The 26014-nt window shown below is 38.1% G+C and overlaps 4 protein-coding genes across 4 annotated transcripts; 3 read left to right on the top strand and 1 right to left on the bottom strand.

Moving 5' to 3' along the window:
* Window positions 1-260: 260 nt before the first annotated feature.
* LOC131986205 (uncharacterized) lies at window positions 261-3060 on the top strand. The gene is made up of 2 exons (XM_059351057.1): window positions 261-327; window positions 2144-3060. The coding sequence occupies exons 1-2, from the start codon at window positions 261-263 to the stop codon at window positions 3058-3060; spliced, it is 984 nt and encodes a 327-aa protein (XP_059207040.1).
* A 3870-nt stretch (window positions 3061-6930) lies between these two features.
* Window positions 6931-9965, bottom strand: LOC131986643 (microfibrillar-associated protein 3-like). Its single transcript, XM_059351702.1, has 3 exons — window positions 9772-9965; window positions 8734-9022; window positions 6931-7942 (listed from the first exon to the last, which is right to left on the bottom strand). Exons 2-3 carry the CDS (start codon window positions 8975-8977, stop codon window positions 7206-7208), a joined length of 981 nt encoding a protein of 326 aa, XP_059207685.1. The 5' UTR covers window positions 8978-9022; window positions 9772-9965; the 3' UTR covers window positions 6931-7205.
* Window positions 9966-11397: 1432 nt separating this feature from the next.
* Window positions 11398-19583, top strand: fam114a2 (family with sequence similarity 114 member A2). The gene is made up of 14 exons (XM_059352384.1): window positions 11398-11635; window positions 12989-13227; window positions 13553-13652; window positions 13848-13949; window positions 14742-14845; window positions 15211-15345; window positions 15523-15687; window positions 15801-15924; window positions 16022-16107; window positions 17065-17163; window positions 17270-17394; window positions 17497-17569; window positions 17706-17759; window positions 18003-19583. Exons 2-14 carry the CDS (start codon window positions 13009-13011, stop codon window positions 18102-18104), a joined length of 1488 nt encoding a protein of 495 aa, XP_059208367.1. The 5' UTR covers window positions 11398-11635; window positions 12989-13008; the 3' UTR covers window positions 18105-19583.
* A 358-nt stretch (window positions 19584-19941) lies between these two features.
* On the top strand, window positions 19942-25444 carry cnot8 (CCR4-NOT transcription complex, subunit 8). The gene is made up of 7 exons (XM_059351252.1): window positions 19942-20058; window positions 20971-21181; window positions 23128-23321; window positions 23438-23599; window positions 24068-24212; window positions 24414-24524; window positions 24614-25444. The coding sequence occupies exons 2-7, from the start codon at window positions 21065-21067 to the stop codon at window positions 24740-24742; spliced, it is 858 nt and encodes a 285-aa protein (XP_059207235.1). The 5' UTR covers window positions 19942-20058; window positions 20971-21064; the 3' UTR covers window positions 24743-25444.
* Window positions 25445-26014: the final 570 nt, after the last annotated feature.

Here is a 26014-nt window from a genome sequence, read left to right as displayed (position 1 = left end):
TTTGTTGGCACATGTGCTGTTCAACCTCGCATGGACCGTTTGCAGGTCCACATTTTTGCTGGAGGTTATCTGGAAATAACGACAAACAAGCTTGAAACCTACATTTGCTGTAAATAGGTTGCTTTGACTGAATGCAAACACTATATAGTCCAGTTGGAGCTTTCTTAATGTAAACCAAACAGTAAGTTCACATTTAAACTTTATCTCAGCACTATTCAAAAAAGTGTGTTTCATTAGGGAGAAAAGAAATAGATGAAGAGATGAAGAAGACAATGACAAGGCTCAGAGTCTACAGCCATGCTAGCAGCTCTGTGAGGCCGTGCTTCGGTACCGTGATGCTTTGAGCTAAATGCTAATGTCAGAATGCTAGCATGCTGGCTCAAATACAATGCTATGATGCTGATGTTGGGCAGGTACTGTTTATCATTACATTTAGTGTGTTAGCATGCTAACGTGTGCTAATTATCACAAAACACAAAGAACAACTGCGACTGACGAGATGGTTCCAAAAAGTATTGGACAAAATTGATGATGGCGCTAGATGGAAGATTATGGGATTGTTAATGTTACCTAGCTTCATCACATAGGCTCCAATGGATAGCTTATTATCTGTACCAAAATGTGTGCCAGTGTTGACATATATTATCGGATTATTGACAATTTAGGAAAAAATTTTTTTTTTTAATTTAAAGTTGGAGAATTAAGTTAAAACCTGTACCAACTTCAGCCACCACAGAGTAAAAAAATACTTTGTGGCTAAAACTATGCATACACCTCAGTCCATGTATTGAGCCTCAGAGTTAAAACAGAGGGAAATCCTGTTGCCATACAATGATATTTTAGTAAATAATGTTCCTCAAACTTTGTGTCAATAGTTTGTGTTTGGCCCTCTCCTATATCAACATGACATTGCCTCCATACACAATGCCTCACCCACACCCAACACCTTTGGGGTGAACTGGAAGACTAATGCTTCCATCAACAAATTTCTATGTGCATTTTCAAGATTTGCATAAAAAAACTTTATGGAAACACTAAAATTCTATAAAACATTTTTTTTAGAAATGTGTAGATAGGTTTTTAGGCTTGCTTGAGGTGTTGTTTTTTCGAAACGGTAGATGGAAATTATTTTTCTGTACTGATATAGCAAACATTGAACTCAGATGAACTCAAGACGAGCTGACATGAAATAACAATTATAAGTTGCCCAATTGAATCCAATTCCTGAAGACTTCTCTCCATTTTCTTTGGTGGCGATAAAACAAACTCCAGGTATATTAGGACATTTATAAAGAGGGTCTTCACACTTATAATCAGGAACTGAAGAATGCAAGGCAGTCATATTTTTCAGAGATTATCAATAGAAACAGTAATAATGCCTGCACACTTTTTTCTGTCGTAGACAGCCTGACAAATCCCACAGCATCAGTCCCTCCTGAACTGCTGTCTAACAAGTCATGCAATGACAAAATATTAAAAGTAAGACAAGCAGTGTGCAGCTCCAGCTCAGGAATGATAACACTGGTGCCTTCCCATCCTCTAGTCAAGCTAGGACATTTTAGCCTCCTAGATTACACAACACTAAAGGAAATGGTTTCAAAATTGAAGCCCACAACCTGCTGCCTTGATATTCTGCCTTCAAACTTTTTAAAAACTGTTTTCAACTGCATAGCTCCGGATGTACTGCAAATAATAAACACTTCTCTCCAAGCAGGACAGTTTCCACAGGCTTTGAAAACTGCAGTAATAAAACCTCTTCTAAAAAAAATCTAATCTGGATTCCACAACAATTAGTAACTATAGGCCAATATCAAATCTTTTATGATGCAAGACAATCTTTTTAACAGATTTCAGTCTGAATTTCGGTGACACCACAGCACTGAGACTGTACTTATCAAAGTCTTAAATTATATTCATCTGAACACTGATGCAAGCAAATCATCTGTTCTGGTTTTACTGGATCTCAGTGCTGCATTTGACACAGTTGATCAAAACATACTATTCAGCATACTGGAACAGTGGGTGGGGCTCACCGGCACTGTGCTACAATGGTTCAAATCTTGCTTACAAGATAGGGACTTTTTTGTGTCAATTGGAAAACATGAGTCTGAGCGAATTAAGATCACATGTGGGGTTCCTCAAGGGTCCTTTCTCGGGCCGCTTCTATTCAACATCTATATGCTACCGCTAGCTCAGATTACGGAACATCACAACATCTCCTATCATACTTATGCCGATGACACACAACTCTACATTTCAGTGTCCTCACATGACTACAGTCCCTTACTCTCATTGAGTAACTGTATTCATCAAATCAATGAGTGGATGTGCCAGAATTTTCTCCAGCTAAATGCAGAGAAGACAGAGGTGATCATTCTTAGCCCTAAAAATGAAAGATCTAAGATCAGCGCTCACCTTGGCTCTACTTCATTGACAGCTACAAATCAAGCCAGAAATCTTGGTGTAATTATTGACTCAGGCCTGAACTTCAACAGCCATCTAAAGCTTATCACTAAATCTGCCTATTACCACCTGAAAAACATTGCTAGAATTAAGGGGTTTGTGTCCAAACAAGACATGGAAAAACTTATCCATGCATTCATTTTTAGTAGGTTGGATTATTGCAATGGCATCTTCACAGGTCTTAACAAAAAATCAATCAGGCAGCTGCAGCTGATCCAGAATGCTGCCGCCAGAGTCCTCACAAACACCAGGAAACTGGACCATATTACACCGGTCCTTAAATCACTACACTGGCTTCCTGTGAGTCAGAGGATATATTTTAAAATCTTACTGCTGGTCTACAAAGCACTGAATGGTCTCGGACCAAATTACATGCTTGATCTACTACCTCTCTACGAAGCATCCAGACCCATTAGGTCATCTGGAACTGGCTTGTTGCGTGTCCCAAGAACAAGAACTAAGCGGGGTGAGGCAGCTTTCAGTTATTATGCTCCTCACCTGGGGAACAAACTACCTGTAGATCTGAGGTCTGCCGAAAAGTACAGCTCCTTTAAATCAGGACTAAAAACACTATTGTTTACTGCAGCGTACTCTTAACTTTAACACTTATCTGCTCTACTCTACTGCCCTTACTTTTTAACTACGCAATGTTTGACTTGTGCTTTTTATTATTTTATCTCTTTTCTTTTCCTGCTGTATCTTATTTTATCTTATTAGTATTTTTATTTCTATTTCCGTGTTTTAATTGACTGTTTTTACTGTTTTCAATTGTGTCTCGCTGTTTTTAATGTTTATGTAAAGCACTTTGAATCACCTTGTGTTGAATTGTGCTATACAAATAAACTTGCCTTGCCTTGCATTCTCTTGTGGGTGGCCAACGTTGCAACCTCTTCTCTCTCTCTCTCTCTCTCTCTTTCTTGCACAATCTGTACTTCTTCTATTATTTATTGTCAGATTAATACAACAGTACACTACACTGCCATCCTCTAACAATAGTACGTTTATGCTGCTTTTCAAAATTTCACGTCGAGATTAGTTTCGACTTTGATAGAAACAGGGCTAGTGAGAGCCAGCCCTTATCACCGTGGGTTTTATCAGTGGCTGACCTAAAAGTCAGCTATAGGAGTGTTGTGCAGGTGTCCACAGACTTTTGGCTATGTTTTGTATGTGTCTATAAGGTAAGTGTGAAGTTATGTCTTTGCTGGTGGGGAAAAAAATATGATTTGGATGGACAGCTCTCCTCCAACCTGCTGTCTTTACAGAGAAAAACAAAGTTTGGAGTGTTTGTTTGTCCTTCAGTGTACAAGACTATCCAACTCAAAGCTAAAAGGGCAAGACTGTGTTTGGGTTCATGCCAGTGAATCAGGAAAGTAAACACACTCCCATTACACACACCGCCAGTGCAGCAGAGCTAATCACGACTGCTGCATCTGCACCAAGCCCTCTCGTCTAATGAACAGATCTGACACACGCTTCTCTCATCGTGTCATCTAATTCCTCATCTACTGTCCTTGTTTTTTTTTCCTCCTGTCTTGTTTCTTCAGGCTGATTGGAAATAAAAAGCAATTAGCAACAGTTTTCTTCTGACCTAATTTTATGATCACTTTAAATTCAAGAGGTCGAAATTTACTGCACACACAGGCATCATTCATTACAGTAAGTATGCATGATCAATCCTCAATCAAGCCTGTGGAAGGCTTTGTCCTCCATATAAACACACAAGTTAGTATAAATGTGTTGTTGTATATTTTCCCCTCTCACAAACACACACACATGCACTGCCCGTCCTTTTTAGACTGATCAATTTGTTTAGTTTACCTCGATGACACAGAGGGCCCGCCAGAAATATCCTATCCTTAAAATCTTCCTTCCCCCTCTCCTTATACGTTGGCTTTGGCTCGGCATGATGAATGATCGCTCCGACCAATCAATTCTATTTAGATAAGCTTGCCTCCAGAGAGGACAGGAAAGGGAAGAAGGATGGATTTTTTTGAGTTATTCAACACAGAGGCCCAAGGTTATTGTTATTTGGGCTGCTCTCCAACCTGATATTTCTCAGGTAGGGCAGACAGTAACACTTTGATAGCTGTATTCCAAGAGATTAACCTCTGGGAAAGTACTGCGAGAACACAAGCAGAGTACAAGATGAGCTAAATGAAGACTCGGGGCATCATTTATTTACAAAGGTGGAAGATGTGAGAATGTGTTTTACCGCAGCTAAATTACGGCTAATTTATTTATGTTCAAAAGTGTTAACTTTTACAGTGCAAATTACTGACAAGTGCTAACTGGAGAGTTATTTGATGTTTTTTGGTGAAAATAAAATATTTTTTGACAGGCTTGTGTATGTTCCCTCTGTTTATACGTTGAGATGTAAGTTAGTTTTTAATTCCTTTTCAGGTTAATTTGTAAGTTTAGAGTTTGGAACTAAATGAATGAAGTAAAGTGCTTTTCTCTGAGTGGAACAGGAGGATTTCTTACATTATCAGATGTTGACATGTTACAAAGTCTGTGGTTAAAGATTAGGAGGGAAAACAACTTAACATTTAAATGGAAAGGATACTTTATTTTTATTCATTGTAAATTCTAGGGAAGATCAGGAAAAATGTTGTTTCATTTCATTCAGTTTTTCTTATTTGTTACTTTCTCTCTGAACTGAGTTAATTACTATTTAAAGATGCCGAGTAATTATGCACTGGGAGACATTTTTAAGAAAATAATGCATGCATTTTCTAGCTTTACTCATATTATGATCATGAACTATAGATTTTCAAACTGTAGTCAGTACTTCAATCAAGCAACTCCAAGAAATCTGGGACTTAAAGAGACACTCAGCTTTTTATTTAACAATGATGTCAAATGTTCATCTGACACACAGAAGTGATGTTTTACCCAACAGCTCCACCCAGTGGCTCATTTGCAGTGTTGCCTCAAGGGGAAGAAACTAGAAACACCAGACACAGATTAACAAGTTTTGGATGACATTAAATTATGCTGCTTTCAGTTCCTGTGAATGACATATTCAGCATAATTTTCTATACACCTTTAAATATGACACCGTTTCACACAGTAACAAAAATAAAGATTCAATAAAACAGTAGAAACAACAAAGAAAACAACTATAGTGACCAAGTTCCACAACTGTTTCACAGTTCACACAGTTTTTTTCACAGTTTTGTTTAAATTCGACTGGGCTTCTAAGGTTGAAAAAACTCAAAACCAGAGTTCAATGGGATTTTTTGAATGACAATTTCATCTTTATTTTGAGGAGCATCAAATGAGCTCAGATAAAAAGCTTAAAGCAGATCAGTTTTTCAACAAAACATCCAACAAACAAATATGTTTAATCCTTCAGACCCCAATGATTCTGTTTTCATGGACACACTTATATTATTAGACAACATACTGAGGGTATGAACAATCTGTGTGTGCATATAAAAACACAAAACTCTACACAAAATGATACAATACAAACCTGTCCCCAAAGAGTCATTATTTACCTTTACCTAACACTCACAAACGTTACTCAAACTACATACAGAAAACGCTGCATTACCTTCATAATATTTAAAAAAATGAAAGTCTCTGACTTATCCAGGCATGCACGTGTCAAAATAAGATAGATTACACCTGCATATTTATGAGCACAAGTTCAGATTTTCCATCACATTGGACGTTGGAGTTCTAATGCAAAAGTAATCATGTTAATATTTCAGTTCCTCTGCTGCCTCTGAAAGCTAAAAGTAGCTGAAAGGGTGGTGTTCACTGTAAAACATGCCGTATGTAGTTTATTTTAATAAATATGTTCACTTCTTTCATTGAAACAGTCCCTCTGAGAGAAGACCTAACCTGTTATTAACTGCTGTTGTACTCACAAAGCAGCAAAAGTGAGACATGGGTATACATCAAGTGTGTTTTTGAAGCATTATTTTAAAGTCTTCCACTTCTTGCAGTGAGTGTCATATGGCTGACAAGAAGCAGTGGCACACAAACAATCAACACAATGAAATGTGGATATTTCATTACAATGTTTTGTTTTGTGGGAGTTGACTGGCTGTCAAAGTGAAAAGCAGCAAATGGGATTCATTGAAGGAGGAAAATTTGCTTTTATATCTGTGTCTCACAGAGATCCGACTACCAAACGTGAAAAATGTTTATGTGGTTTGGCTTTAGTCAAAACATTTTTTCTTGCAGTTTTATAAGAATTGACAATTTCTTTCTCTCTGAACTGAGTAAATGACTTTAAATGTTGTGTTTATGGGACTATTTAAAGATGCTGAGTGATTATGCACTGGAAGACATTTTTAAGAATATGACGCATGCATTTTCTAACTTTACTCTTATTATGATGATTATTCTTCTTTCAAGTTACTGAAAATGATACCCAGCGAAGATGTACAACTATAGATTTTCAAACTGTAGTCAGTACATCAACCACGCAACTCCAAGAAATCTGGGACTAAAAGCGACACTCAACATTTTATTTAACAATGATGTCAAATGTTCATCGACAGCAAAAAGGAACCTTCAGGAGTGTTTGGCTTGGCAGTTTTATGAGAACAGAGAATTTTTCCTGAAAAGGCTTTCGGATTCCCGATAAGAAAGAGAATTGAGAAGCAGAAGCAGAATTGCTCAAATCTAAAAGACAACCTACCACACAATTTTTTTTATTCCCACTTTCGATTGGACACCTTACACTTCAGAGGATGTGTTCCTTCTGATGGGATTCAGACTGAGATCCTCTATATGTTGCTCTCATAGGACACACTTGTTCGTGAGCCTGGCACATGGAGGCACATCTCAGCCTGGGTGTTCACTTTTTCAGAAACCGTATGGACTGAGACTTTGACATCAGTGCTATCTTCATTGTTCCCTCTGCTTGATAGCAGCGCCTGGCACACCTCCCCCTCCTCTCCATTTCTGTTGGTTGAGGGTGGACCTATAGCTTGCCTGTTCCCAACCTGTTCTGCAGGGTGAGGCCCCGGATTCCCCGTCTCCATGACCTCCTCCCCGAACGTGCGGCAGTTCAGGATGAGCGGCGGCAGGGGAACGCTCCGAGCCAGATCTTCCATGTGACGTGCAAATTCCATGGTCTTGTACTGTGTGACCTTGGCGAGCTCTACCGCCTTGGCCGACGTGACAATCGGAATGTGCTTGGCGACCTCGACGGCCTTCTGCAGCTTCTCTGCGCCCTCTGTGCGGAAGAACTCATTGATGGCTCTCTCTGTCTTCTTGAGGTGGCTGCTGACCATGCAGAGCCGCGCCACGTTCAGGACCATGGTGATGCTAAAGGCTATTAGGCAGACGATGACGTAGTATAGTCCAAGGCCGCTGTCCGTGTGGGCTACACGAACAGTGACTGTGTAATTTTTGGTCCAACCGGCGCTGCTGGAGACGACGCAGGTGTAGCGGCCGCGGTCCTTGAAGGAAACCATGGTGATGTTCAGGACACCGTCCTCTTGAATCTGCCACTTCCCACCTGAACACAAGACAAGAAGATGAAGACAGTGTTAGTCCTATACCAAAAAAGTGTCATCACCTCCAACAATACTATGGTGTTCAGTTTTTTGACACAGAAACCAACATGGGGTGAGATGACAACAAATAACAGGAATTTATAAATTCAATTTAAAACTTATATTATAAGTATATTCAATGAAAATGACAAAGAGCAATACCAGCCTTTTTCATGTCTGAAAACTGAACTGAATGTCATAAGTTGATTGCACTGTGCGATATAAAACATACGTTATTGAAACTGTATTACATAGCCTCTTAGGATTAAAATAGCATTTTTGCATTAGTATAGTATAGAAAAATGTAAATATTGTTACTTTTAGGCAATTGTTTGGTCTATGCAAAAATTGTTGTCTGTACAAATATGTTTTTGTGTTCTGTTGTATTGTTTTACACTGCTCTTTACGGTTTACTGCACTGTTCTCTTCTATTTGCATTGGCTTCTTTTCTTCTTGTCTATTTTGCTTGTGGGGTCATTTACAGTTATTTGCAAGTTTTCTAACTTCACCATTAAGCTCTCAATATGCAGTTTTAGTTTACATTAGTCTGGTTTATTTGACATTATGAGGAAAGTTAGGCATTTGATACTTGCACTATGATAAAAGCTTTCTAGCAAAATGTTTTCTTTAGTATATAAAAAAATAAAATAAAACAAAAAAAATAAGACTGACTGTATGCCTTTTTGTACAGTAAACAACTATGTAGCACAAAAAGTACTTAAAGTTGTTCATGAACTTCTTCTCCTCCTCCTACCTGTGCCTTCATCCAGCAGAGGTCCTTTAGAGTTGTACCACTTGATATCATCGTAGCCTCCAGTAACATTACACTCAATCAAAGTGCTGGATCCCTCCTTCACCACAATGTTCCTGCCGGAGGGGACGGCCAGACGGACAGAGGACGCCGCCTCTGTCTCTGACCCGTTCTGAGCTCCGTTTGCTGTCCAGCCACTGAGTAGCAGGGCAGTGAGAAGCAGTTGGTGTTTATGAGGTGATAGCATACTTATAGGAGTCACAGCTGAAGCTCACATTTAGACGAGACAAACCTGCAAAACAGGAAGAGTCAACGGTTATGCCTCATGCATCAACACAGGTTTCTACATTATCTTTAGTCTTGCCCATGTTTTCTAAATCTTTATCTGCTGCAGTCTTCAGTATTCTAACATACATATGATTATTATTACTATTATGATTATTACTACTTTCATGGATTAATTTTTTATTAAATGTAAACATTGAAATGTAAAATATGTTTTGTACCTGGAAGTTTAAGGCCAAAACTTAACAGTGTTTTTGTCATTTATGCTTTTCTTTAGTTTGTCATCACATATTTTAACAACAATATTATGTCTTTTTAGTTTCAAACCCATGTTTTTAATTATGCTATATTGTATTATTATATTTGAATAAACTAAAAATAAAGTATGAAAGCACAGTGGAGATCCTTATTTAATGCAAGAAACTGACCATGTAAAATGTAAAATAAATAAATGTGACATTATGTGATCCTAAAAATAATTTACAAACTGTGCGTGTCTTTGGTGAAATATGCTGTAAAGTAATACTATAGGAGATTTAAAAATGACTAAGATGTTACTCAATAGCCTATTTTTCTATTTCAATACCAGATATGTAGGTGATCTGTTAAAGGTATTAGTTTAGTTAGTTTATAACGAGGTTAATAGCAAGTTCCTCCGACATAGTATTGGTGTATCCAGCACATTTAACAAAAGGAAAAAATAACACACATCGAACACCAACTTTATCAAACCCGCAAAGACCTCGTGATTCCTACCTGCTGCTCGGACTGCGACCAAACCGACAAATCCTCGACAGAAAAAAAAATCAAGCAATTTTTGTAACGTTGTATGTTCGAATATATTCTTTAAGTCCTGTTTTATTCGGTTACTCAGGTTTAAGATTCAAGTGTTTAAGCAAAACAGACACGATCCGTTCACTTCCTGGTGCAGGTGTTAGTGAGTGGGCGTGGCTTTTAGCCTACTAATGCAGGTGTAGTGAGATGATTTCACCCGGTGATGGAAACGTGCAATGTTTAAGTGCTGAATTAAACATAATTTATTTTATATCTAAAAATGAACTTTGCTTTACAAACATTTAAATGGACAATATTTAGTTCTGTACATATTGTTATTAATATGATTTAGGCTACAAGACAAAACAGACACGTTGCTCACTGATCGTTTATTTTGTCAAAGTATGTGATTTTTTAAGAATTAATTTTAATCATGTGTATGTAGCCTATTTATTAATGATTCTAATTGGGCAATTATATTTTCGAGATACATTTATTAATGAACTGCTTAAGACACTGGAGACAAATAGAGAGAGAGACAAACACAAATACATTTTAAGTACGAAAGTATTACATATTTAAATGGAAGTTAAAATTTATTTTATTTTGAGTCTTCCGGAAGTATTATTCTGATTGTTTTTGCGGTACTTGACGGTGAGTAATTTTTGCGTCAAGGTAGCTTACGAGAATGTACGTAGTACGTCGTGTCTTCCTTCAAAATAAAATCGCAACATTGCTCCTTCTGAAAAAGAAAATTATATATCGACACACTGTTAAAATAATCGCCTAACTTATTCAAATTTTGCAGGCAAGACAAAAAACTTCACCAAAAGTGTAACATATGACATTTATTTCTTTCACTCAAAAAGGACGTAACAAAGGATGGCTATTGGCATAACACTGTGTGTAAATGATGTAACTTAAGAGAAATAAGTGAGTTAGGCAATTTTTTTAACATGCCTTTGTGACTCAAGCAAGATATGGTAACACTTGAAGGTGTCTACATAAGAGTCACAGAAGCCTGTCAGAAACATGACATGACAAATATCATGAGCATTAATGTTACTTCAAAGTGCCATTAATGTACATGACACATCCCATGTCATGTTTTTGACACGCTCATGTCACTCTTATGTAGACACCTGAGAGTAAAGTGTTACCAATATTAGTGTCAACAATAAAACACTGTTAAACTAAACTGATAACTAAATAACCCCCCCAGCTCTTCTTTTCTGGGTTCTTATCTGATGCCTATGAATGTGGCAAATTGTCAAGAAGTGATTATCTTAAAGGGGTAAAATCACATGATCTGATCAACTGAGGATGTAGGCGATTTTACCATAGGTGGCCGGCGTCATGAGGAGATGATTTAGACAAAAAAAAAAACAATTTTATAACATATTATATATGCACAACAAACGTTTAAGAAGTTTCCAGTTGTTTTAAACATGAATGTATAAATTACCTTTAATATAAGTCGCGATACACATTCCCAATTAAAGCATATTCTTCAAACAGTATTTTGTTTTAACCTTAGGGTTCTTAACTACTACTCTTATTTTGAAGATACTTACCGGAACCTTTATGTCTCAGTGTGGCTCGTGGTTGGATTTGGTGAGTGAAAACAAAATGTGACGTGGCTGTTATCCTTCTGGCTTAAAAAAGAACAAGAAAATCTGTCATTTTACTGTTTACCAGTGAACTAAAAGGCGTTTAACGCTCAGAAACATACGCGCAAACCGAAATAAATAAGACAAACCTTTCGTATTGATGACTTTGGGAAGGAAGCTGTTAGCAGGCTGGGGTAACGTTAACTGCTAGCATCAAGACTTTGACAGGAGAAAAGGTGAGTTTGTAGCAAAAGTACACCATTGTATGCTGTTATTTTCAGATTAAATCATTCGTTAATAAATAACAAAGTAGACTATATTGATAGCCATATTGCTAAATAGTCAGCCCATCAAAAGTAATAGCTATTTATAGTTAGACATGCATAGCAACACTACAATAATGTTATGAAAATAATACTTACCTAAATGCTAATTGAATGTCTGACTTGAATGTTTATTTAATGCATTTCAAAATATACATTTCTGTTCTTAACACGTTTCTTCGGGAATGTATAGGCTAACTTTACTTGCATGCACAGACATAGGCCTACTGTACATGGATATACAGTAAACTACTCTTACTACTCTTCGTTGTGTGAATTGGACCCCTTTAATTGCCGTATGAGGTTTTGAAAACCCAGATTGGACTTTAATTCTCTATGATAACGCTGGCGTGATCCGATAACGTGGCTTTTTTTCAAAGCGCCGTAACAAGATATGATCGTTTTAATTTGATAGTACAAAAATATTTATTCAAATGTAAAAGTAGTATGAGACGAGGCATGCGTGGCATTTTGTAAAAATGGGGAAAAAGTTGTTTAATCATCTAACACTGTTCCTATGAATAAACATGTTTTTATGGTAGTTTTTTGTGTATAGTTTTATTATATTTAAATTTGACCTTCATATGTTCATATTTGTGTATTCATATTTCAGGTCTGAAACAATTCATTGAGCATATTTGTGGTTTTTATTGTCATAAATAGTATAATTTTATTTCAGATTTCATGATTTTTTGTGTATTTTTGGGCTCAATGTGTTCATAAAGTGGGTTAAAGTGAAAAATAATGGTCAGATCATGCTGAAGTTGTGCTGAGAAAATACCAAATACCAAACATGGGTATGGTAAATATTATGTGGTATATAAAGGGCAAATAGGCTTAGATCCCATGGGGTTAAAGTAGCACTTTAAATTAACTTACACTCACTCCAGCTACACAGATAACCAACAGCTTAATAGTTAACTGCTGTCCATGGGTTGTTGTTGATATGCATTTTGGGAGGAGTGCACCAAAGTGGTACCACACAAACATTGAATTGCAACATTTATGGCAAAGCAACTCCAAGAATGAACCCCATAAATAGATCAATATTAATTTATTTTTTATTTAATTACCTCAATCTTCAGCTCTTCAGCTAACCATATTATCTATTCTCTCAGTACAAACTAGCTCTGCATTAACTGTTGTGTTCCTGCTCAGTCTGTAAACATACAATATTCACCATATCAAAGACCCACTGAATGCATTGTTTAATTGGATAATTATCGGGCTAAAAGTAACATGCTTTTTTAAATTTTCCTCTTGAAGGCATGCACTAGGACATTAACATGTCAGACAGTGAAGCTACAGCAGTGGGGGCTCCAGAGGGGGCACCAGAGGTACATGATGCCTCTCCTGCAGAAACGGCCGACAGCTCCTCACCAACCACACCTGACAACTCAACTGATGTGGCCCCAACGAGGAAAGCCAGGAGGAGACCAGACGTCAAACCTACAGCAGAAGTTGAGGAGATGCGGAAAGTAGAGGAGCAGCCAGCAAAGGCCTCGGTGAAATAAATATTGTTTAATACTAGACAAAACGAATAATGAACCCTGATCTTTTGCCCTTGACACCTTTCTCTTATGCAGTTATTGCACATTATATGTTTTTTTCAGTCTGTAAATACTGTTTAATGTGGGATATTATTTTTATGACTGTATGATGTTGACACTGTGAATTTATCTTACTGTATCTACAACCCCCCACTGAAAAATAATTTCACTGACCTTGGTCATAGCTCTTAATTGATGTGAAGTGAGGTTATGACTGGGACATTCATGAACTCTTTCTCTCCTCCTTCCATCCTCATCATCATCATTCTCTCTCTTTCAGACACCCAGTGAGTCCACTGTGTCTCAGGGTGGTTGGGGATACTGGGGCAGCTGGGGCAAATCCATCTTATCCACAGCAACAGCTACTGTGGCCACTGTGGGTGAGTAAAGACCACCTAACTAAGCCACTCTTTCTGTATTATATCAAATGTGTCTTTTCCATTATCTGCTCTTTGTTTTACCTACACTGTATATTGCTTGTAGTAACATGCTGTCTTACCTTACTGTCTCTGTGTCTATTACTGTTAACACTGCTTCTATATTATACATGCATCTTGTTTCTTTTGTCCCTTCAGGCCAAGGGCTCACTCAGGTGATAGAGAAGGCAGAGACCTCGCTGGGAATCCCCAGTCCCACCGAACTCTCAGCGCAAGTTGACGAAGAGCAGAAAGAGCATGGTAGGGCATTACAGTATGCCATGTACTTTAAAAAGGCAAGGCACCACTCTGGGTTAACCCTCTGAATCCCACAACCTGCCGGTGGGTTTCAAAGACATGTTTAAAAAAAAAAAAGATCAAAATCAAAATGACCTAATTTATCCTAGTCAAAAACGTAACGAAAATATTTTTTTTGTTGGATTCTCAAATTTCCGATTAGTCCTACATGTCTCAATTAAAATTTTACCAAAAATAAACCGTTTGCCTTAACCAGATCATGTAAAATATATTACATTTAGTGTGAAGAGAAACTTGGACAGAACTGCACATAGAGCAATGAGAGGAAAGAGAGCTTGCATAGCAATATATATATATAGCATGTAGAGCCCCCATTCTTACACGGTTTTATAAATAAATTCAACTTGGTATTTTTTATTATTATTATGATTTATTGCATGGTAACTGTGTTATAAGGACATTTTTTTTATCTCTCCAAGGACATTTTTGAGCTTACTTCTAGCCATGATTTTGTTATTGTGTTTCCATAGAGATGGCAAACCTATATTCATATATATGTGTGTGTGTGTGTGTGTGTGTGTGTGTGTGTGTGTGTGTGTGTGTGTGTGTAGTGTAAAGCCAGGCCACAGTGAGTAAATTGGGCCAGGAGCAAAAAATACTGTGTACTGCTTGGGGTTCAGAGGGTTAACTTGTCCAATCATCATAGATCTCTCAATAGATTTTTATGACTAATTTTCTCCATATTGTGTTCACCTTGTATAACAGTGTGTATTGTGTCTGTTTCTCTTCCTGCAGGTGAAACCAGCAGTGAGACAGACAACGTGGCAGGAGATGGATCAGCAGCAGTAGGAAGTGCAATGGGAATGCTGACTTCACTAACCAGCGTCGTCCAGAGCACAGTAAGCAGAAATGTCATCTGTGCTTTGTTTCTGTTTATTGGAAGTATGAAGTTCACATTTTTTAAGTGCATCTCAAATATCCAACTATTCATGAAAGAATTGAAAGTCCACAAATTCATCTTATTTGGAGCGGGAAACTAAAAACATACAGCTCTTGAGAAATGGGACCATTCAGTGCTGTTTATACTAGTTACTCTCCACAATTTTGCATTATTTCAAACCAATTCACTATTGCTGTCAGGCTGAAAACTGAACAAGTCCAGGTGCTGTGATTTCTGTGTTTTAAAAAAAATACTGATTCCATTTTACTTCATGGGTTAGTTTTCCAAACCTTTCAGACAACTCATATTTCCTTCTCCTCACAGGGGAAAACGGTGATTACGGGCGGTCTGGATGCTCTGGAGTTCATCGGAAAGAAGACGATGGATGTGATAGCAGAAGGTGATCCCGGCTTTAAGAAGACCAAAGGACTGATGATCAGGAACTCCACACTGTCTCAGGTAAGCAGACCAGGGTCAAGCATATAAATGAGAAGCTCAAATTCAAGACGATTGTAGATGAGATGCAACTACAAACTGTTGACCTCTTTATGTCTGTTTATCACCAAAAAAATACAGACAGATACCTGACATATTGTCCCCTCCCTTCTACTTGTCATCTCCCTCTCCGTCTCGTAGGTGTTGAGGGAGGCGAAGGAGCGAGAGGAGCTGCAGACAGCAGAAAAAGATTTTTCGGATTCTGAGAAGAAAGTGGTCGCTCACTATGGGATGCTGTTTGATGAATTTCAGGGTCTGTCACACCTCGAGGCACTTGAGATTTTGTCTCGAGAGAGTGAGTCTAAGGTAAGATGACACTTATTCTGGCTAGCTAGACATACTGAAACATTGTTTTTACATCTCATAATTCAATTTCATCTGATAAAACCCTCAAATGTGACTGTTTTTGTGTGCTGTAGGTGAAGTCTGTGCTCACGACTCTATCAGGAGACGAGCTGGTTCAACTCAGACAAGAGCTGGAGCTCATCAAGGAGTCTTTCTCCCTGGTGGAGTTCGATGATGAGGAAGTAGATGAGAAGAAAGGTAAAATGGTTTTAAAAAATATCAGCACTTCAAGAGAAATACAGCACCATATTTACCAGAACACCTGAAATGATTAATTGTACATTTCTAATTCCAGATGAAGACGGCTCAGAGTTTGAGAAGGAGTTAACGGAGGCTTTGGAGGGTCTCAGTGTCACGGCCACAGCTGACAAACTCAGCAAGGTACCAACGCCACATTTCTGTATTTATTTATTTATATCTTGGTTCAGACAATCAGAATAAACATTCATACATGGCTTTTTAGCCTCCCTTATCTGATCCTTCTGTAAAAAAAATGGTATACCAGAAACTCATAATACTAAGTTCACCTGTGTAATACAGAAACCAGAAAGTAAGGACCAGTAGTGTACACAAAATACAAACATAAATTGAAATTAAATACACACCACTTAACCAACAGAACTGGGGTGTGTCTTAATGTTATCTATGTTGATTTGACAACAAAGGGTAGGTAGTGAATAAACAACAAAAAAGGTGCAGGCAAATGATAGTTGCACAGGTGCACAGTCCGACATTCCCAATCTTTTCAAAAACATCTTTTGTCGTCATCCTTTCCATCTTAATATCCTAAAAAGGTATCCAGCCTGAGATGTAGCAATTCCTACTGGAAGGTTACCAAAAAACAAGGTCTCAAGCTTAAAATGGAATGTCTACCTTAAATACTTTTTGCAAAACATCTTGAATCCCCTGCCAGAAAGGAGTTAATAATAGGCAAGCCCAGAATATGTGATACAGAAACGCCTCCAAGAAAACCACTGCCTCCAGCAATCAGAGGATTTGGTATAGTGACTTTTCTCAACAGGAGTGATGAAAAAACATTTTTTCCATTGTAGCTCACATAACTTCCCATAATAATCCCATTCCTCTTCTGTGATAACTAGGTTTCCTTTTGACACACTTCTGTATTTATATTAGAGTCCTGTTCAGAGAGTGGCATCTTGTAAGTCTCGAATAATAAATAAAATGGTTCCTCAAGCTTCATTTGGCAATCACTAAAAAATATATTTAATTTAAAACATTGTGCAGGTCCTGTTTTCATTATGATCAACTGGTAGTTCAAAGCCTAAGCCATCTAGTGGTAGTTATTTTAATTTATTTTATTTTTCTAACCGTCAACAGGCCTGTAAGAACACCTGCGGTCAGATCGCTGACATGACCAGACCAGAGAAGGAAGAGGAAGAGGGTGAGGAGGATGTATTGAAGACACTTTCTGTTGAGGTATGTTGATATTAGCCATTTAACATTACAGTCAGTTTCCTCTGCATGTGGTTTTTGGTCTATTTAGCAGTGTGTGTGTGTGTTTGTGTGGATTGCATTCTGTCAGGAGGTTCACGCTGCAGCCATCAGGAGTCTAGCAGAGCTGACGGCTCGATCCATCGAGCTTTTCCACAAACTGGCGGAGATGACCCTCTTCTCCAATGGCAGCACAGAGGCCAGCATTCTGTCACAGTAAGATGACATGTAGACACTTCAGTAGCTGTACTGTGGAAAATCACTGTTTTATCTGTACTTTAATTGAATGTCTGTATTTTTTCTGGTGTCTATCCTCAGGTTAACTGTCATCCTGTGTAAGGAAATCTCACTGCTGTCCAAGAAGTTCACCTCCTGCTTAACAACAACAGGGGTAAGTGTGACGATTCTGTGTATCACAAAATTTGGTTCTGCAATTTGATTTCTCTCCGTTTTGACACACAATCATTGCCGCAAGTTCTTCATCTGAGAGCTGAGTGTAATTTGATCTACTTTGATCTGTTTTACAGTCAAACGAGAAGGGAGATGTCCTCAATCCACTGATAACAGGAGTCTTTTTAGAGGTTTGTGTCATAGACTAAGTCGCACTATTGCACTTGCAGTTTTATCTCTAGCCATTGTATTGCCTGTGTAAAAAAACAGTTTCTCTTTGAAATGTGTACACAATTTCCATAAATGACATTTAATCAACTTCACAATATAAACAATACTTTCATACTGAAATGTTTTTATTTAATGTGTATTGTTCCTGTATGAAGTTATGGTTTTAATTTCAGAATCATACTGTGAACCCTTTTTCTTCCCAGGCGTCCAACAGTGCGTCTTACATCCAGGATGCCTTCCAGCTGTTGATGCCCATCCTGGAGATCTCCCACATCCAGAGGAGATCTGAATCCACGGAGCAGTGACCGGCTGGCTTCACCTCTGCCCTCCAACACTGCCATGATGCTGGGACTTTGTCTCAGCAGAGAACTGACACATCTTCAAAACTTTTTAAAGGACAAAATTAATTTCACACTTAGGAGCAAAAGTGTGTTTCTGTCAGTGTTAACTTTTTGTTGCACTATTAGTTTAATTGTTAAGAACAGTAGATGGACTCATTGATGAAAGGTGTTGAGGACGGTTTGGATCTAATGGTATTAAGCTTGGAAATGTATTGTTCCTCCTTCTGTTCTATCATGTTTCTTTCTGACAGTACTTGTCCTCTCAATTCTGCCTTGGAGAACACATAAAAAGAGACATACAGGTTTGGAAATCCAAGGGTTATTTGTTTAAAAAGGTGTTTCATGATAAATAGTCACATATATTGAGAATGTATTTTTTTTCTCTTGACCACACATAGAATAATTGGTTCTAATTCTATGCATTTCTTTCATAAACACCGATGCTGGAGCTGAGTGTCTTTGGATGTGATGACCAAGTACTGAACAGACAGACAATGTTGGGACTTTTCACCATCTCTGTCGCCAGCGGGTCACCGTATATGTGGCAAACTGGGTTCTAGCTCACTCAAGAAGCCTTGAATTACTTATTCCAGTCTCCAACATACAGATGACCGTTCTTTCAGTTTTTGACAACCTTGGCATCATCCTCAAATCAAGGGCAAAGTGACTGTAATTAGCTTACAGTATATCTAACGATACATGTGGTAGAGGAAAGGGTTTACTACCGTATTTGCAACTTAACTGTTTTGCCTCTATCTATATTTGCTTGTTTTATCAGCTGCAATCTGCAAATACTAGGCATCTTCACAAGTTTTTAGTTACTCTCCATATACATAGCCCCAGATGTTAAGACTAAAGATTTTGAGTCAATACTGTTTTAATTGCAGTGAAACTACTCTGTAATTGAAAAAAAACAAAAACATTCTAGTCTCAAGCTTTGCCGTGGTAGAATCGTAGAATACAAAAACAGTGAACCAGACTATAAGAGGCAGGACTTGTTTGGCCACACAGCTTCTGTTTTAATGAACAATGGTTGGATGACTTGCAACAGTGTCACAATTCTTTCCCAGTCACTGATATATTTGACACAACTTGCAGCTCTCTTCTCTTCTATTGGACTGGGTTATATATATCTGATCTCCAGTTAGAGAAATACGCAGACATACAGATTGCAAATCTGTCTTAACATCTCTCTTTATTGTCATCAAATTCCTTATTCATGAAACATCAGCAGAACTTCAGGTGTTTATTAATCAACAGAGGAACTTCTATCTAACATGAATATTGTAGTTGTCTTCTTTAAGCCTGTGACCTCCAGATTTTTTTATATTGAACTGCTAACAGCTGTATGTTGTGGACATATAAAGTGATATTTTCAAGCAATATAATGTACTGCATATCATATATTTTAAATGTTTTTAAATAAATGTGGTTACATATAGGCCCAAGCTGTGTGTGTGTGTTAGTTTCAATCAACTATTTTTATTCTGTATTAAAAGACATGTCAATCATTTTTTTTGTGTTGTAGTAAGTTAAAAGTCTGTGTTTTGATATTTGTTTATTTATTTAGTTTGTATTTATATTTATGAGCAATACTGTTGAGTTGTTATATGCCACTCCATGTGTTGAGCACTGAGCAGTTAACACATTAAGTTTATTGCAATTGTATTTGAATGGCTGTAAAATTATTATGCCATATTTACGATAAAAATATATGTTAACTGAAGTTACCCGGTCAGCCTATATTAAATCTCATTTTATGTCGTTACATAGTCAGTACAGTGGGTGGCGGTGTGCACAGTTACCGTCTAATTGCGATCCGCCAATATACACGAAGAAGAACAAGGAGCCGGAGAAAAAGAAGAAGAACAGTGGCGCTATCAGCTAGCTTGGCAGGTTACGTCGAGGAAATTCTGAGGTAAACCTATCTTTTTATAATACTACTTTAATACTTTTCATACCAACATGCTGCATTTGTACAGTGTGTGTAGCGGTTGTGACACACCGATAAGTGAAAAGGCAGTCCTTTCATTTATTTTGTGCTCCGGTGTCGATAACGCGAAGATTAGCTTGTAAACGTTAGCCGCTAATGCTAAGCTAGTGCTTTGGTCCCTCGCTGCAGCCTCGTTAGTAAGTATCAGTATTATTTCAAACTGTGCAGTTACTGAAGACCCCCGAGTTGTTAAACATTATTACCCCTTTTCAAAGACTTTTAGTGAAGCGGACGGCTAGTATTATCTTTTGTTATTAGATATCTGCTGGCTCTGTTAGCCCAATATTATAAACAACAAACTTATGTTATGTTAACTCTACTTGATGTCATGGTAACACAAAGGGAGTCCAAGGAGTTGTATCAAAATGTTTTAGTCATTCCAGTTTATGAAGACAGGAAAATGCTTAAATCAATTAGTGTAGAGACTTAATATTAATAACACCTCTAAGTATAAGTTGGTACATTTCTATAGCAGCACGTAACCCAGTCTCCACAGTGACTATAAAGTTGAATCTCAAAATCCGCACAGTAGATGGATGAGCAGTTGAATAATGTGTATATCCATATACCAATTGATGACGAAAAAGGAATTCTGATTTGCCTGTCTTTTCTCATACTTTTGCTGTTTCCTAAATGTATCTTCGTGTGCTTTATTATTTCTGTGTGTCTTGTAACTTGTGCTCTGTGTATTAGTGCATGCATTATTTTAATTGTATGGTAACATGAATAGTGGTACTAACATTTATCTCCCTCCATGTTTATTTGATGTTGACTTAATACCTGTGTTGCAGGAGATTGAAATGCGTTCACTGACTCCTTCTTTTCTCCCTCTCCTAGAGTTGTATTTCTTCATCACAGTGCATCCCCTTCGCCCCCTTCACAAGCGCTGCAGGATTGTTGGGGTTTTAACTCTCTCTCCTGACCTGCCAACATGCCAGCCGCACTTACAGATTCCAGTCAGATAATCTGTGAAGTCTGGGCAAGCAATGTGGAGGATGAAATGAGAAAGATCCGGCAGATTATTCAAAGCTACAATTTTATTGCCATGGTAAGAGATGGGTGATTTTGACAGGAGTTGCTGATGAAAGTAGGAGTGAGAACTGCATGCAATGTCAACAGAGTTGCCTTTTAACAATTTGCATGTGTGAGTGTTACATGAAATCTTTACACATTTGGATATCACAGTGGGAAGCATATCCAGCTGACGGGGCTCATTAATTTATTTTTCTCTTACTACGAAAAAATACATTTTCCTAGTAAGCAGGGAAATGTCCAAATAGCTAATGTTACAAAAACATTTGAGGTGGAAAAGCCTACATTTGAAGACCTCTGGTTCTTAATAATCAGCTCATTTCACTCTTTTTTTTTTTTGATTACAATAAGGCTCTCGTGGGAAAAAAGTTACAAGACTGCATTCCACTGTGACCGTTGAGCCATGATTGTCATACAGTAGTGTTCAATATAATAGCAGTCCAATGTGACTAACCAGATTAATCCAGGTTTTTAGTATATTTTTTCTTGCTACATTGCAAACAAGGTACCAGTAGGTGCAGAAGATTCTCAGAAAACCAACAAGACCCAGCATTTGTGATATGCACGCTCTTAAGGCTGTGCAATTGGGCAATAAGTTGAACGTGGTGTGTTTGAAAAAAAATAGCTGTGTGGCATTCAATCAGTGAGGTCATCGATTTTGTGAAAAAACAGGTGTGAATCAGGTGGCCTCTATTTAAGGATGAAGCCAGCACTTGTTGAACATGCATTTCTCTTTGAAAGCCTGAGGAAAATGGGTCGTTCAAGACATTGTTCAGAAGAACAGCGTACTTTGATTAAAAAGTTGATTGGAGAGTGGAAAACTTATAAAGAGGTGCAAACAATTATAGGCTGTTCAGCTAAAATGATCTCCAATGCTTTAAAATGGAGAGCAAAACCAGAGACACATGGCAGAAAACGGAAGACAACCATCAAAATGGATGGAAGAATAACCAGAATGGTAAAAGCTCAGCCAATGATCAGCTCCAGGATGATCAAAGACAGTCTGGAGTTACCTGGAAGTGCTGTGACAGTTAGAAGACGTCTGTGTGAAGCTAATCTATTTACAAGAATCCCCCGCAAAGTCCCTCTGTTAAAAAAAGGCATGTGCAGAAGAGGTTACAAGTTGCCAAAGAACACATCAACTGGCCCAAAGAGAAATGGAGGAACATTTTGTGGACTGATGAGAGTAAAATTGTTCTTTTTGGGTCCACGGGCCACAGACAGTTTGTGAGACGAGCCCCAAACTCTGAATTCAAGCCACAGTACACAGTGAAGACAGTGAAGCATCATGATATGGGCATGTTTCTCCTACTATGGTGTTGGGCCTATTTATCGCATACCAGGGATCATGGATCAGTTTGCATGTCAAAATACTTGAAGAGGTCATGTTGCCTTATGCTGAAGAGGACATGCCCTTGAAATGGGTGTTTCAACAAGACAATGATCCCAAACACACTAGTAAACAAGCAAAATCTTTGTTCCAAACCAACAACATTGATGTTATGGAGTGGTCAGCCCAATCCCCGGACCTTAATCCAATTGAGACCTTGTGGGGTGACATCTAAAATGCTGTTTCTGAAGCAAAACCAAGAAATGTAAATGAATTGTGGAATGCTGTTAGATAATCTTGGAGTGGAAAAACAGCTGAAAGGTGCCACAAATTGGTTGACTAAATGCCACACAGATGTGAAGCAGTTATAAAAAATAAAAAAAAACTGTGGTCATCCAACTAAATATTAGTTTAGTAATTCACAGGATGCATGCATATCACGAATGCTGGGTCTTGTTGGTTTTCTGAGAATCTACTGCACCTACTGGTAACTTTGCTAACTTTACTGTAACCTACTGGTTAGTCACATTGGACTGCTATTATATTGAACACTACTGTATACTGAGACTTGGCTGTGCAGGCAAATTGGAGGTTGGAGTTTTGTGTTAATTTTTGTCTTTATTTTTCATTAGGACACAGAATTCCCTGGCGTGGTAGTCCGGCCAATTGGTGAATTTCGTAGCACAGTAGACTACCAGTACCAGCTGCTAAGGTGTAACGTCGACCTCCTGAAGATCATCCAGCTCGGCCTCACATTCATGAATGAAGATGGAGATTATCCTCCTGGCACAACAACGTGGCAGTTCAACTTCAAGTTCAATCTCACGTAGGCAGACTGTCTTCTAAAACTTTACATAAGCTTACTTAAAAGATACATCAACTGATGGTTGAGCTTGATGATCACACTGGCATAATGTCTGTTTTTTTTTTTGCTCCGAACAGAGAAGACATGTACTCACAGGACTCCATAGACCTGCTACAGAACTCCGGCCTTCAGTTTAAAAAACATGAAGAAGAGGGAATCGACACACTCTACTTCGCTGAGCTCCTCATGACGTCTGGTCTGGTGCTGTGTGAAAATGTCAAGTGGCTTTCCTTCCACAGGTCAGTTGTTTGCTGTGATTTACCTTTTGCCATGTTGGATCCAGTTCAGAGAGCTGCAGTTTATATAGCATGACCATGACTGGGGAGAAGGAAGAATAGAAGTGGTACCCCATTTCTTTGCCAAATCATAAAACTTGTGCTTCACATATTGAACTATATACTTATAACCTCTCTTGTCCACTTCTGCCTGTATTTCAGTCAAAGCTTTGCTGAGTTAGTCACTTGACACCTAGCAAACATGCCCCCAAAAATGGCCCACTTTAGTCTCTAATATCTTAACAAATACGAAAAATACAATTACACGACCATAACCTAACCTAGTTTCTGTAGAGAAGCTGGAGGTTTACCATATCTTCCATTTATTAGCTGTACTTTACTTAAACATTGGCTTCAGCTTTTAACCATGGTGACTGCTTATTAGTTGGAACCCAGTAACATTATCAGTGTGATTCAACTCCTCTGTTTCAGTGGCTACGACTTTGGCTACCTGGTGAAGCTACTGACTGATGCACGGCTCCCTGAGGAGGAACATGACTTTTTCCAGATCCTCAACCTCTTCTTCCCCGCAATCTATGACGTCAAGTACCTAATGAAGAGCTGCAAGAACCTAAAGGTATTCTGGACTGGTTACAGATATCCAGGGGATGGATAGAGTCATTTCGTAGGAAAGGAGTTAATTCAGCTCAACAGTTTGGGACTGTATTTGGTGATGGTTCTATGTGCTTTTTTTCCTCCAATTGTACATAATGGACCAAATCTGTCAAATCATGCCATTACAAGTCTTGAGCCATCTGACGTTTGTGTGTTTGTGCAGGGTGGGCTACAGGAAGTAGCAGACCAGCTGGAGCTGAAGAGGATTGGGCGGCAGCATCAGGCTGGATCAGATTCGCTTCTCACCGGCATGGCTTTCTTTAGAATGAAAGAGGTACCATCATACAAATATCCATAAGTAAAAAAAATAATAATTCATTAAAAAAAAAAACTAATATAATTGAAATGCTTTGTTTTGTGCAGCTTTTCTTTGAAGACAACATTGATGATGCAAAGTATTGTGGGAGATTGTACGGCCTGGGCTCAGGCTCCACTCAACCCCAGAACGGCATTTCCAGCTCGGGCCAGGAGGAGACGAACAACAAGCACTGACTGAGCGCTCAAATCTCCAAGTGGAATACGCACTTGTTTTAAAACCCAACCAGCAGATTTCCCCTCGGATCTCCCTCAACACTCGATCCCCGAACGAGACAAAACTAAATTTTTCTTTGAATTTTCCTCCTGAATGACTGTAAAGTGGACTCACAGTGACATCGGATCCTTCACTGGCTCATTTGTTTATTTTTACTTGCTTTTACTGAGTATGTGGCCATATATTCAGAAAAAAATTTTAATCAGTTTTTTTTTTTTTACAGCATTAAAGTAACACCCTTCTTTAACAGCATGGGACCATCTCCTCTATCATACTGTGATTTCAGACCAAACTTTGCCAAAAACAGTCAGATTCTTCAGTTCTTCAGACTATCCTTCTCATCAGCGGGACTCGTCTCTTGTTGCAGGGATTTCATTTTTTAAGTTCATGTTGGAAGGGCCTGTAAATTAAAATGTATAATTTTGATGAAAATAAAAATGTTTTAGCTCTTTTCCACTTTCAGAAACTTTTAACAGTGGGCGTCAAAGTGTATAACTCTGCTTGGTTATGCATGTTTCAATGAGCAAACTACTGTCGTTCTGTACATTCATCCACCAAACCAAACTGTCCACCGTCAGGTTTACAGATGTTGTGGTTGCTGTTGTTTTTACATTCAACATTGTTTTAAACTGTTGTATATTAAATTGTTTTTGTATTTTGAATGTAAATGGTAAGCATTTGATTTTCTTTGAGCTATACATCGACACACAGCTTGTTCAACATTTGTTTGGAAAGGTTCATTTCAGCTCATAAGAACCTCAGATGAGACTTGAAAGGTAAAATTAGCATTGCTTACCATGGAAGTTAAAGTCCACGTTCTCTCATGCAACTAGAGCTGAAATATAGTAATTGATAAGTCAATTTACTATTTGTCAAACAAAAATGCAAAAAAAAAAAATCTGTTTCCACATTACTGAAATGGCAGGATTTTCTGCTTTTCATGTTCTGTAACATTTTAATTTCAGAAGTTGGAGTAAAACAAATTTGAAGATACATTTGATTGGTAAATTGTGGTATTGTCAGTAAAACACCATAATGCCCAACTTTTCCAGGGTCATCTTTCAATTGTGTCAGACCAATGTTTCAAATTCCAAAGATATTCAATTGAAATTATCTAAAATACCAGCAAAAGGAATCAGAAAACCATTGAAGGCTTTTTTGCTTGACAAATCTATAAAAATAGTTTGAGCCGTTTGTCTTGGGCAGCTTAAGAGTTTGTCTATCATCTGTCA

Source organism: Centropristis striata, chromosome 15, assembly GCF_030273125.1.
Source record: "Centropristis striata isolate RG_2023a ecotype Rhode Island chromosome 15, C.striata_1.0, whole genome shotgun sequence".
NCBI classification, from domain to species: Eukaryota; Metazoa; Chordata; class Actinopteri; order Perciformes; family Serranidae; genus Centropristis; species Centropristis striata.
Note: the sequence above shows the minus strand (reverse complement) of the source record. Positions and strands in the feature narration are given on the sequence as shown.

Excerpts from the sequence above, each read along its gene's own strand:
- LOC131986643 (XM_059351702.1), bottom strand. The coding sequence starts at position 8,977 with ATGCTATCACCTCATAAACACCAACTGCTTCTCACTGCCCTGCTACTC. Across the intron at positions 7,943-8,733 it reads TCTGCTGGATGAAGGCACAG|GTGGGAAGTGGCAGATTCAA; the intron begins GTAGGAGGAGGA and ends TCTTGTGTTCAG.
- cnot8 (XM_059351252.1), top strand. The coding sequence starts at position 21,065 with ATGCCAGCCGCACTTACAGATTCCAGTCAGATAATCTGTGAAGTCTGG. Across the intron at positions 21,182-23,127 it reads GCTACAATTTTATTGCCATG|GACACAGAATTCCCTGGCGT; the intron begins GTAAGAGATGGG and ends ATTTTTCATTAG. Across the intron at positions 24,525-24,613 it reads CTTTCTTTAGAATGAAAGAG|CTTTTCTTTGAAGACAACAT; the intron begins GTACCATCATAC and ends TGTTTTGTGCAG.
- fam114a2 (XM_059352384.1), top strand. The coding sequence starts at position 13,009 with ATGTCAGACAGTGAAGCTACAGCAGTGGGGGCTCCAGAGGGGGCACCA. Across the intron at positions 17,395-17,496 it reads GAGGCCAGCATTCTGTCACA|GTTAACTGTCATCCTGTGTA; the intron begins GTAAGATGACAT and ends GTCTATCCTCAG. Across the intron at positions 17,760-18,002 it reads TAACAGGAGTCTTTTTAGAG|GCGTCCAACAGTGCGTCTTA; the intron begins GTTTGTGTCATA and ends TTTTCTTCCCAG.
- LOC131986205 (XM_059351057.1), top strand. The coding sequence starts at position 261 with ATGAAGAAGACAATGACAAGGCTCAGAGTCTACAGCCATGCTAGCAGC. Across the intron at positions 328-2,143 it reads CTCTGTGAGGCCGTGCTTCG|GGTCCTTTCTCGGGCCGCTT; the intron begins GTACCGTGATGC and ends GGGTTCCTCAAG.